Source organism: Alosa pseudoharengus, unplaced genomic scaffold (genome assembly GCF_046254945.1).
Source record: "Alosa pseudoharengus isolate Yale_2024_CS ecotype anadromous, Long Island Sound unplaced genomic scaffold, YU_APseudo_1.1 YU_APseudo_1.1_scf_2, whole genome shotgun sequence".
NCBI lineage: Eukaryota > Metazoa > Chordata > Actinopteri > Clupeiformes > Clupeidae > Alosa > Alosa pseudoharengus.
The window spans coordinates 30395560-30408379 of NW_027468663.1; the positions used below are offsets into that span (position 1 = coordinate 30395560).

At 38.4% G+C, this 12820-nt stretch overlaps 2 protein-coding genes across 2 annotated transcripts in view; both read right to left on the minus strand.

Moving 5' to 3' along the window:
- Window positions 1–224: 224 nt before the first annotated feature.
- On the minus strand, window positions 225–2085 carry LOC143134252 (C-C chemokine receptor type 3-like). The gene is made up of 2 exons (XM_076294462.1): window positions 1970–2085; window positions 225–1878 (listed from the first exon to the last, which is right to left on the minus strand). Exon 2 carries the CDS (start codon window positions 1868–1870, stop codon window positions 788–790), a length of 1083 nt encoding a protein of 360 aa, XP_076150577.1. The 5' UTR covers window positions 1871–1878; window positions 1970–2085; the 3' UTR covers window positions 225–787.
- Window positions 2086–2571: 486 nt separating this feature from the next.
- Window positions 2572–12820, minus strand: part of LOC143133451 (collagen alpha-1(XXI) chain) — a 40114-nt gene continuing 29865 nt past the window's right edge. Inside the window, exons 22-24 of the mRNA XM_076293213.1 lie at window positions 6386–6577; window positions 4111–4188; window positions 2572–3650 (exon numbers count right to left, since the gene is read on the minus strand). Of these exons, the coding sequence (XP_076149328.1) occupies window positions 3466–3650; window positions 4111–4188; window positions 6386–6577 (455 nt within the window). The 3' untranslated portion in view covers window positions 2572–3465. The remainder of the gene's footprint in view (window positions 3651–4110; window positions 4189–6385; window positions 6578–12820) is intronic.

Below are 12820 nucleotides of genomic sequence, written 5' to 3' on the forward strand. Positions count from 1 at the left end.
CAGAGATTCTACATTTGTTTCTTTGAATGAAAGAAGAGACAGAAGTGTAAGTTAGCCAACATGGAATATGCATAAAGCATATTGATGAGTCTGGACAAGTATATTTATTAATACTGTACTACTACATCTTATTGTTAATGCTTTCCCTGGACAGACCACAACCTGATGGTTAGTGTCATGGGTTGTCTGTTGTCACAATATGTGAGAAAATAACCATGCAAGTCTTGATTTTATCCTGGAGTCTTTAGTCATTTAATTCATTTTATGGCAAATTTCATAGTTTAAAGAAATCAAACAGTATTCAAACATATTCTTTCAAATATTTTGTTATCATTTATCTGATGTGGGATCATATCAAACAACAAAACACTAAAAACAAAGAAAGAGGCTACAATGGCAAGATCACTATTACAGACCAGTCATACTGAAGTCATGCACTATCATCCATTCAAATTGTGCAAAATCAAGCAAATAGTTTTAACAAGGAACAAATGTCTGAAAAAGTAAAAAGCTGACAAAGCAAATGAATACATTTAATTGCTACATCCAACATCTATGCTACTTCATGCGAAGCAAACTGACATACTGCAAGATGCAGGGAGTGCATTACATCTTGCATACATCTTGTGGGTTAAAAAAAAAACCTTGCCGTTGAAATGTTTGGCATTTTAAAAACTTTAATTAAGTCATTTTACACCACAAATGGACAACCAGTCTTCCAAAGACATTACCAGTCACATTTGCATCCTGTGTACTCTGTTCTGAGGCTAGTGCAGCCCCTTGTCCTTCAGTAATCGGTTGTGTACGGACTCTTGTGTGAAGTTGTCCTGCTGCTCTGGCTCTCCAAGATGGTGATCTTCAAGCAAGGTATGTGTCTGGCCAGCATTCTCCTGAAGTGATTCTGAAACTTCTTCCCCACAAAAGTGTAGAAGAGAGGACTGATGCAGCAGTAGAGGAAAGCCAGGTTACGTGTGATAAAGTGAGCGTAGTCGAGGGAATCTGATGGACACTCTGTGCTGAATGACTCCTCCAGCGCCTTCAGGAGGATGACAATGTTGTAGGGGGTCCAGCAGATGAAGAAGGTGAGCACGATGACAAAGATCAGCTTCACCGCTCTGCACTTCTCTCTCATGCGCGTGGAAAGGACCCTCATAGTGATACGCATGTAGCAGTACAGCACAATTGCTACAGGGATCAGGAAGAAGAAAAAGAACTGTTGGTAGTAGCCAAACAGCTTCCACTTGGTCAGTGTGTCGTGGTCATAACCAACGTTCTCACACAACTCGCCGTATTGCTTATCGGTGAGTGTATCGTGCAGGATCATCTCTTTCACGCTAGATGCCAAACTCACCACCCACACCACCACGGAGGAGCTGATGGCGTAAGCCTTCCGTCTCTGCTTTGCTGCGGTGATGGCGTGCACCACGGCCAGGTAGCGGTCAAAGGTCATGAGCGTGAGGAAGAGGATGGAGCTGTAGAATCCAATAGAGAACAGGCTGGCCACCAGCTTGCACATGGCCCGGCCGAAGATCCACTCTGAGGCGTGGTAGACGGCGTTGAAGGGGAGGCAGCAGGCAAACAGCAGGTCTGAGATGACCAGATTGAGCAGGAAGATGTTGGTGACGGTGCTGAGCTTCTCATACTTGTAGATGATGTAGAGGACCAGGCTGTTCCCCAGCACGCTGATGATGAAGTTGATGTAGAAGAACGGAGGAAGGTACTTGGCACCAAAGTGCACAACATCAGCCTTCTGACATTGAGTCACAAATTCACCTGTTACGTACTTTGGGTTAGATCCATCAGAGTAATTGCCGTATTCTTCCAAAAATTCCAGAAATTCATCATATGAATCCATATCAGTGGTATTCATGTATTTAGCTGAAAAAATAGTAAAAAGTAAATAAATCAATACAAAATTGCTACAAAATGACATTCAAATTTAAAGTTGATAGTGACTACTTGGCATTACCTGTGTGGGATGCAGCAGTAAGGATGAGGATGATGAGGCTGCTATGATGAAGCCAAACCTGTGTGCAGCTCGTCAGGCTGGGCAGTGCATGTGTCTGCACTGGCTGTGAGAGATATGACTATAACACAACATCCTGTTCGGTGTAGAGAGTCGAGTAGGCAGTCTTTTCAGCTTCCAATGAGAGCAGGAACTGAGAAATGTGAGTGGTTACAATTGTTCCAAGAAGATAGACAATAATCTTTAAGAAAATAGAAATTGGTTCTGAGTTAGTGCTGGTGTAGAATTGTCACAGAAAATGACACAATAAGTGAATGCAATTACCCAACACACACTAGCCAACTTTAAAAAAGAAAACAAAATTTTAATATGTGAAAGATCACAATAACACTTCTGGATAGATATGTTTCTGTATTAAAACACAACACAGCCATAGTTTAATTAATTAAAGACCACATAACAATATGGATAGGCAAATACATAAACATACAGTCCCTTCAATATGCTTCATGGGCCAAAAGTCTTCTTTTGAATTATGATTAGGCAGAATATGCATCACCAGGACTAACAAGATAGGCCTTGAAGAATGGACAGTCTCACTAAATGGACGTCACAATCTAACTACAAATAACACAATCAGGGGAAAAAGTTGAACTACAGGGAGTGGACAGAATATTTAGTAGTCGCAAAGAAACAGGCTGACTTCAATGCATGACAATATCACCATATCACTGAATGTTGTTAGGAATAGGAATAGGAACCATCATGCATCTGGGCTTCAAATGAGTCATAAGATGACTCATAATGATCAAACGTATGCTTCAAAAATGTCAAAATCATCATTTTTTTTCACAGACACTGTCTTCCCTATCCTTTGATGAACAGATGTGTTATATGGGTTGCTTCACATCCAGCATAGAGGTAGCAGGACCCAGGCAGAACAGTGCATTTTTGTAGTATATTACAAGAAGAAAACAGAACAGAAATATCAGAGTCTAGAACATGGATAGAGTATTATATGACAAACAAACAAAACAACAAAAACAGTTTATGATTGATGCTTTCACAGGATCTCATCAATACTGGCTAGAGTGCAATTCCTGGAGAAAGACAAGACCCATTTAGTGTTGATCTACATGTCGTCTTTGCACTCCTTCTCAAGATCTGTCTTGTAAATGTGTTGAAGATGTTGCTGTGGGGAAGTTGAAAGTTGTCCCATCTATTTCTATCTTTGTCAACATACTTATCTGCCGACTTGACAACCATAACCCCACCATTGGACTCTAAGATGAGATAGAAACGGCAAAGCAGATGTGATTTCGAAACAGTTTATAATGTCATGGCAATGTACACAAACTCTCTGTCTCCCTCAGAAGAAGTTTGTACAGGAGGACCATGTATACCAGAGTCTGGTAGTGCCAAGGATCTCTGTCTGATGGCACAAGTCAAGGTTCTGACCACTGAGGCTGAGATGGGTGGACAGGTTGGGGGAGTGGACTTCAGAAGTTGGGTCCTTTACTGTAGGTGTCCTGTCTGTAGGCTTGGTAGCAGGAGGATGGGTCGCAGACGCCTGTCTCGCCTGGAGGCCCTCGTTTGCCCGGGGTGCCAGGTATTCCCGGCTTCCCAGGTTCTCCTGAAGGTCCTGGATAGCCCTGGCCATCTATGCCCCTGGGACCCTGCAGACCTGTCCAATACATTATAAGCAGCATTACAACACTGGTCCTAGTAGTTGCAGAAAAGAGTTAGTAATAGTACGTAGTAATTGTATTAATATTAATGAGTAATTGTTGCATTATTAATAGTAGCACTTGTTTGGGTGTGTGTATGCGTGAATAAAAGTGTGAGTGTCTGCTAGCCTAGAAATCTAGACGCAACATAGTGAGGTGAGTGCCCAGACCCTACATTTTAATGTGGGTCTGGCTCATCAGGCTAAGTGTCTGCTGTTGTTCTTATTTTTCTTATCTCTTGCTATCAATATCTGTGAGTGGGTGACTGCTACACCATGTTTAAGTTCCGTCCTGGTTGGCTTTCTGGATTGAGTGTGCACAGAAATCAAAACCACAACCAAACATCCTGCGGAAACAAGCCCCTCAGCCATTCTGTTGTGTGTTTGTGTGTGTGTGTCTGTAAGCACCACGGTTTACCTGCTGGCCCGGGAGGGCCGGGCATCCCCACCTCCCCATGGCCTTTGGAGCCCTTCATGCCAGCTGGTCCCATGTCACCTGCACAGAGGACAACGTACGGCTGCAGAGTGAGGCAGAGCCAATAGAGGCATAGTGCTTATGCACCAGCGCAATAGTTCAATGTCACTTCTAACAGGCAATTGTTTGTGGGTGTGAAAGAAAGGAAATTAGATACATTTCAACATCCATTTCTCAGAAGTCTGAAAGCCATCCACAAATAGATAGAGGTGGAGATAACTTTGGTTTGTCTTTTTGGATCTAGATTTGTTTACTGTTCATTCATTTACTGTTACAGTTTTTTACAATTGTTTACACACGTTTTCAAAACTCTGTGTCTATTTTTCAAAACTCCACACACAAAACCCACAACTGCTCACACAAAATGCAAAATGCCCAAAATATCCAGCAAAATGACACACAACATTCAAAATGTCAAAAACACATGTTTAAAGCAAACATTCGCCTCACATTACAAACACTTTTGTCATAATATGACATTTTGGATACATCATGTACACACTGTTGCTCAAAACCTAAAGCTCTTCTGTCTTATGCTTTCTATATGTATTTCCATACAAGAGTGAAAGTTACGGTATCAACAAAGAGAAGTTGAAATACACAGTAAAAATGCAAGCAATATTGAAACCAAAAATAGTGATTTTTCCCAAATAATTTGCTGTTGTGAATACAGTATTTTACAGCAAACAAGAAAAAAAGCAAAGAAGAATACAGTGACCACCAGATGTACATGGAGTTTTGAAAACACTGATTTAGTTTTTTTCTAAAGACAAGTGTGTGTGTGTGTGTGTGGGAGGGGGGGGGGTCGTGTACAGTATGTATTCATAGGCCTATAGACCCTTTCAACTGCAGAAACAAACAATCCTACAGTAAGCGTTCCTAAGGCATTTCTGGAGGCACAGAAAAATAATGGTACTGTAACATGGGGACAAACAAAAATAGAGTAAAAAGACAAATTTTACATAAAGTCAACTTTTTGTAGAACATTACTGTAAGCTAAAGTCCGATTACTGTAATTTTCAAAGTATCTGCATTGGTTCTGAATATTTCAACCGGAAATCCTCTAGGAGCAGATTGAAAGGGTCTATACCTATATAGAGAGTATATCTATTCATAGACCTAATACAGTACTAAGGCAATGATTGGATGGTGTTCAGTAAAGTAAAGAGTGTTTGCACATGTGAAGAGAAAGAGTGAAGCACTGGTGATTTAGTGTGGCATTTTGATGGGTTGTGTTTGAAGAACGAAATCAAGTTACTTCCTGTTAGATTTTTGTGTGTTAGGTAGAAAATTGTGTGTGGTGTTTTGCAAAATGTGTTTTAGTCAATTGAAAACTGAGTCAAACACTGAGAATTAGTATATGGTTTTGCAGATTTGGTGTCGGGTTATGATGTTTGGAGGAGATGTTTAGAAAATTGTGTGACAAGCAAAGATTTTGTGTGTAAGCAGTTGAAAAAAACTGTAAAAAAAGAATTCTGCCAGTAGGGGTGTAAAAGTACACATATTCGTTACGAACCGTCTAGGTACAGGGTGTTAGGATCAATACAGATGTGTACCGAATGTACCAAATGCAGTGTTTAACAGTAGGGTTTTTTTGCTTGCGGACTATGTTTTAAATTCAAGTTCCCACATAAACATATTAAGTGACAGACCATATGTCAGTTTAGTCAATTAACATCAAAAAATATTTGACACCTTTTCAAAATACTATGTTGTGCTTCAGAAATATTGTCAACATTTGGGGAATTTCACTCATTTTCCACCTACCCTCGAGTTAAACAACTGATTTTACCTTTCTCCAGTTCATCCAGCCATTCTGTGAGTGGTGATACCACTTTCTTATTTCCAGTAATCTTCCTATTTAAAACTTGTCTTTTCTCAAATTAGAAAGTGTAATAAGACTAACAGAAAATGAAACGTGACAATTTTCTAGGCTGATTTGACATGGAACTATACTCTTATTCCGGCGTAATAATCAAGGAAGATTGCAAACATACCATGGGTGCAGCAGCACAATGACATCACACAGCACCTGAAAATAGTCCCGTAGGCTGTAACTTCCAGCAACAAGTTTGAGCTGCAGCAGATTATTACGCCGGAATGAGAGTATAGTTCCATGTCAAATCAGCCTAGAAAATCGCCATGTTTAATTTTCCGTTAGTTAGGAATATCCCTTTTAAAGCTGGCATTGATGGTGTACTCTTTCTCCATCTCTCACCTTTGACCCCAATGGCCCCTCTCCTCCCGGGGGTTCCAGGGTAGCCCTGTGACCCAGGCCGGCCGGGGTACCCTGGCGTTCCGCCGGGGCCCTTAGGCCCGGGAGGGCCCGGTTCTCCTGGAGGCCCCTGAGTCGTCTCACAGTGCCTGCAGCTTCGGGTTGCCATCATTTGCATGAACTGTGGTAGCTGGTCTAAAAAGGATACAGAATAATAATAATAACTAGAAATGCAATTCCAAGGAATTACCAGTGCATGAAAATGCTAAAGTTGTGATGTAAAATATCATGTATAGTTAAAACAGATAATACAGAGATGGTTACTACGGTGATGCTAGGATAGACATGGTGGTTGCATAGCTTAATAAAAGTTGATAGTTTAAAAGTAGACTGTTTAAAAGCTGAATGTAGATAGTTTAACAGTTGTTGATAGACAGTATATAGTTTAAAAGTTGTTGATAGACAGCTAGTTTAATAGATAGTTTAATGATAGTTTAAAAGTAGACCGTTTAAAAGTTGAAGGTAAGTAGTTTAAAAGTTGTTGACAGACTGTAAGTTGAATGAATGTTGATATTCAAATAGTTTAATGGCTGTGTATAGGTAGATATTTGACGATAACTGAAAGTTGGAATGGCTCTAATGTTTGCTAGCAGTTATGCTAAGATTTTTAACTATGCTAACCATGCTACTTAGCTAATGTTTTATAGCAGTGCTAGCAATGCTAACCTGCTAACCATGCTACTTAGCTAACGTTTTCTAGCAGTTTAATGAATGTTGATATTCAAATAGTTTAATGGCTGTGTATAGGTAGATATTTGATGATAACTGAAAGTTAGAATGGCTCTAATGTTTGCTAGCAGTTATGCTAAGATTTTTAACTATGCTAACCATGCTACTTAGCTAATGTTTTATAGCAGTGCTAGCAATGCTAACATGCTAACCATGTTACTTAGCTAACTTAACTAACATTTTCTAGCAGTTTTGCTAAACATGCTAACTATGTTAGCATGCTAACTATGTTAACCATATAACTTAGCTAATCATTTTTAGCAGTTATGCTAACTATGCTAATTAACATGTTAACATGCTAGCATGCTAACTATGTTAACCATGTTACTTAGCTAACCTAGCTAATCATTTTTAGCAGTTTTGCTAAAAATGTTAACTAGCATGCTAACATGTTAGCATGCTAACTATGCTAAACATGTGACTTAGCTAACTTAGCTAATCATTTTTAGCAGTTTTGCTAAAAATGCTAACTAACATGCTAGCATGCTAACTATGCTAACCATGTGACTTAGCTAATCATTTTTAGTAATTTCGCTAAAAATGCTAACTAGCATGCTAACATGCTAGCATGCTAATTATGCTAACCATGCTAACTAGCTACAGTGGGTAGGAGTCATAGTTGATGACAAGTAACAGTTACAATGGCTAATCAGTTAAAAAGTTCAGTAGTTTAAAGGGTTAAATTGTTTAACAGTGAAATATAGTTTAATAGTGAGGACTTTTATTTTGAAACAGTTTTTGGCAGAGGAAGCAGTTGAACAGGATGTGTAGTCTTAATAGGGCCAGTTTGTATGCTTAATAGTGTTGTCACGATACCAAAATTATGACTTCGATACGATACCTGCCATAAAAATCACGATGCTCGATACTAAAACAATACTACGGCGAAATCCTAAGATATCTGGAGAAGAAAGGACTCATACCTCCTCCAAGTGTATTGAGTCATTTGTGTTGAATTTGGTGCACTTTTGTAGTGTGTAGGTCAATTCTGGGTTCTAAACTTCCTACATAATTATTATTTTTTTATAGTCAGTAAAATAGTAGGCCTACTTTGTGTGATTAAGTCCTTTATTGTTTGTTATAGTTCATTTACATTGTGTTGTGGCAATAAAGTAGCTTTAAATAGCCAAACTAGGCTAGATCAAGGTCAGTGTTAAAATTACTGCATGCAAATCACTGAACGCTATGCAGAGGGGCCTAATCTTTAGGCCATCTGATGTACAGTATAGGCTACCCTAGGCCTTCCCGTGTTCATGGGATTTCAGGGGAAAATGTGAGGATAGTCTTCTTTGTGCCCAGTGTACAAGTACGACGTTCCAACCACTCAGGTCTTCATCAGATAGGCCTACACCATACATGGGCAACATACGGCCCGCAGGCCACATCCGGCCCGTGGGCTTTCCCTGACCGGCCCGCGTAAGGTCCGTGAAAGAACAATAGTCAAGAGCCTAGCATAGATATAATGCATGCAAATCAATATCGTTGTTTTTATTTTGAAAGCGACTGCTATTTGTACGCCCATACATTTGTGCGTGGATGCATACGACGTAAACACCCTCACTGATGTGCTGGTGAATAGAATGCTTCTGCGTCGACACAGTTGCCTTTACGTCGGCGTAAACCTTTCAAAGTTTTGTGTCTCTTATGTCTGCGTCGCTCACCACCGCAAAGGTTGTTAGAACGAACTCTTACTGCTGCTCGTTGGCGATACGAAGTGTTCATTTCAAAACGTTACTGGCAGATAGACAGTTTACAATCGGATAACCCCGTAATTGTAACCAAAATATGTGAGTTTATTTGCAAAGCTTATGTTAGCGAACTACCCACAGGTTGCTTGAAGCAGCCGGCTCAACACACAGAGCGAGTTGACCAATCACAGTTATGTGCATAAAGTTAAAGCAAAAACATAGCCTACATTTTTAAAATAGTTTTCTTTGTGCATGTTGATTAACTAATGACAGCCTACTATTGTCTGCTCCACATTTTCGTAGTCTAATTCTGCATAGAGTTAATTTAATGATGGTAATGATTTAATGATGAAATATTGCTGAGTGTTGATGAAATGGTTGCACAGGCCTATCGGTTGTACTGACTCCTTCACATTTTCATGACCTAGCCTAATTATATAGATATTGTAGGCCTAGTACTTTTTTATATCAGTCTTTGAAAAACTGAAAAAAATGTCAATGTCAAAAAATCATTTTCGAGAATGAGGATTAAATACTGGACATAGACTAAATAATATTGCTGTTTTTCCTTTGTCTCCCTCACATTTTCATCTGTTCTTACGACTAGTAAACAAAACCATATGATTTACTTAATGTTATACAAGAACAGAATAGAATTGAACAGAATTGAGTTCAGACTTGAGTTCGGTATTTTGGGTCCGGCCCTCCTCAACAGTCCCAGTTTGTCATGTGGCCCCTTGGGTAAATTAGTTGCCCACCCCTGGCCTACACCATTACCTGTTGCAATATATCTGTGTGCATTCCTACATTACGTCTATTTCTTTGATAACATGATTTGCTACCACGTACTGTAACAATAAGCCGCTATTATTATTAGGACTCAACACGCTTTGGTGGTGTTATGCTGTGGGCTTTAATTAGCGCATTTCGGGTAGCCTATCCTACATCTGGGCAATAATTATTGAACAAATTGCAGTCTACATGCCATGACAAATATTACATGTAGTAGGCTGCTACTGACCGAACATGAAATAGATCGTTTACAAGTTATGGTAATGTTATTCTGGCGTGAACATTGCGCTTTCATCACGTTAGCACCCTATGATTACAGCTCGTTATGTCTCGTCAAAATGATTACAGCTCTGTCTCGTCAAAATTCATTGATGAAGGAAGGTTCGTTTTATCCCAGAGAACCATACTCGTTTCACTTAGGCTAGACTAAAACATAAGAGAAGAACTTGGCACTAACCATGTAGTCGTGTTTTCTATAGCATATTCGTTAACCTGTCGTTCTTTGAACTCTTTAAAAATGTTGGGATATATCTGCGAGGTGTTTAGCCAAGTTCCATGCGTAGCCTACTGCTTTTAAATTACTTTGTGTACCTGATGGCTTGCCTTCACGCGATGTATCCGAAATAGTTGCAGATTTCACTGCACCTTTTGTTTTATCCACAAGGCCTAGAACTGTCGGCAAAGAACTATGTTGACGTTGGCTGCGCACTCACTCACTCAGAGCTGCCTGCTTGACACGCCCACTTGCCTAGATGCGTGCAAGGAGCAGTGGGAGCAGCAGTTGACACAGAACCTTATTATTTTAATAAAGTATCGATTCTAAAAACGACTGAAATCGTATCGTTTTTTGCGTGAAGGCATCGCGATACCTTTTTAGTATCGATACACCGTGCAACACTAATGCTTAAAGCCTGAGACTGGCAGTTGAGATCCAGGTGGCCTGAACACCTGCCATAGGATTCTAATTGCTTAATGGCCATATTATGATGTCATAATCAGCAATGTTAAGTCTATGGGGAATTTTAAAAAGTTTTTCTTTAATAGTTTAAAAAGTATAAAAGTTTCAAAGTTGAAAAGACATAGCAACCCGATCTGTTTGAAGACCTACGTTACAAAGTTTGAATGAAGTTTCTAAGTTAAACTGTTCAAGAGAAATTGCGTCTAGAAAAAGTGGTAAGCGGAATAATAATAATAACTAGAAATGCAATTCCAAGGAATTACCAGTGCATGAAAATGCTAAAGTTGTGATGTAAAATATCATGTATAGTTAAAACAGATAATATAGAGATGGTTACTACGGTAATGCTAGGATAGACATGGTGGTTGCATAGCTTAATAAAAGTTGATAGCTTAAAAGTAGACTGTTTAAAAGTTGAATGTAGATAGTTTAAAAGTTGTTGATAGATAGTAGATAGTTTAAAAGTTGTTGATAGACAGCTAGTTTAATAGATAGTTTAATGATAGTTTAAAAGTAGACTGTTTAAAAGTTGAAGGTAAATAGTTTAAAAGTTGTTGACAGACTGGAAGTTGAATGAATGTTGATATTCAAATAGTTTAATGGCTGTGCATAGGTAGATATTTGATGATAACTGAAAGTTTGACCGGCTCTAATGTTTGCTAGCAGTTATGCTAAGATTTTTAATTCTGTTAACCATGCTACTTAGCTAATGTTTTATAGCAGTGCTAGCATGCTAACCATGTTACTTAGCTAACTTAACTAACATTTTCTAGCAGTTTTACTAAACATGTTAACTATGCTAACAATGTTAGCATGCTAACTATGTTAACCATGTTACTTAGCTAACTTAGCTAATAATTTTAGCAGTTATGCTAACTATGCTAACTAGCATGTTAACTATGCTAACCATGTTACTTAGCTAACCTAGCTAATCATTTTAATAGTTTTGCTAAAAATGCTAACTAGCATGTTAACATGTTAGCATGCTAACTATGTTAACCATGTTACTTAGCTAACTTAGCTAATCATTTTTAGCAGTTTTGCTAAAAATGCTAACTAGCATGCTAACATGTTAGCATGCTAACTACGCTAACCATGTTACTTAGCTAACTTAGCTAATCATTTTTAGCAGTTTTGCTAGCATGCTAACATGCTAGCATGCTAACTATGCTAACCATGTGACTTAGCTAACTTAGCTAATCATTTTTAGTAATTTTGCTAAAAATGCTAACTAGCATGCTAACTTGCTAGCATGCTAACTATGCTAACCATGCTAACTAGCTACAGTGGGTAGGAGTAGTCATAGTTGATGACAAGTAACAGTTACAATGGCTAAACAGTTAAAAAGTTCAGTAGTTTAAAGGGTTAAATTGTTTAACAGTGAAATATTGTAGTGAGGACTTTTATTTTGAAACAGTTTTTGGCAGAGGAAGCAGTTTAACAGGATGTGTAGTCTTAATAGGGCCAGTTTGTATGCTTAAAGCCTGAGACTGGCAGTTGAGATCCAGGTGGCCTGAACACCTGCCATAGGATTCTAATTGCTTAATGGCCGTATTATGATGTCATAATCGGCAATGTTAAGTCTATGGGGATTTTTAAAAAGTTTTTCTTTAATAGTTTAAAAAGTATAAAAGTTTCAAAGTTGAAAAGATATAGCAACCCGATCTGTTTGAAGACCTACGTTACAAAGTTTGAATGAAGTTTCTAAGTTAAACTGTTCAAGAGAAATTGCGTCTAGAAAAAGTGGTAAGCGGAATAATAATAATAATAATAAGAAGTTGCCTAGGAAGAACAGTACAGTGCATTTTCATGCACTGTAATAATAAGAAGTTGCCTAGGAAGAACAGTACAGTGCATTTTCATGCACTGTAACTAGAAAAGCATTTCCTGAAGGAAATACAGTGCATGAAAATGCAAAAATATGATGAGTTCATATGGTTAAATTATTTGCTTGGTAGATAAGGTTTAATATAGTTGGAATGACTGAACAGTTAAATAGGTTGATAATTGAAATGGTTAAATTATTTAGGCAGATAGTTGACGATAACTAACAGTTGGAATGGCTCCAATGTTTGTTAGCAGTTATGCTAACTATGTTAACAAAGATAATAATGTTAACCAAGTTACTATGCTAACTAGCATGCTAACAATGTTAAAATGTTAACTATGCTAACCATATGACTTAGCTAACCTAGCTAATCATTTTTATTA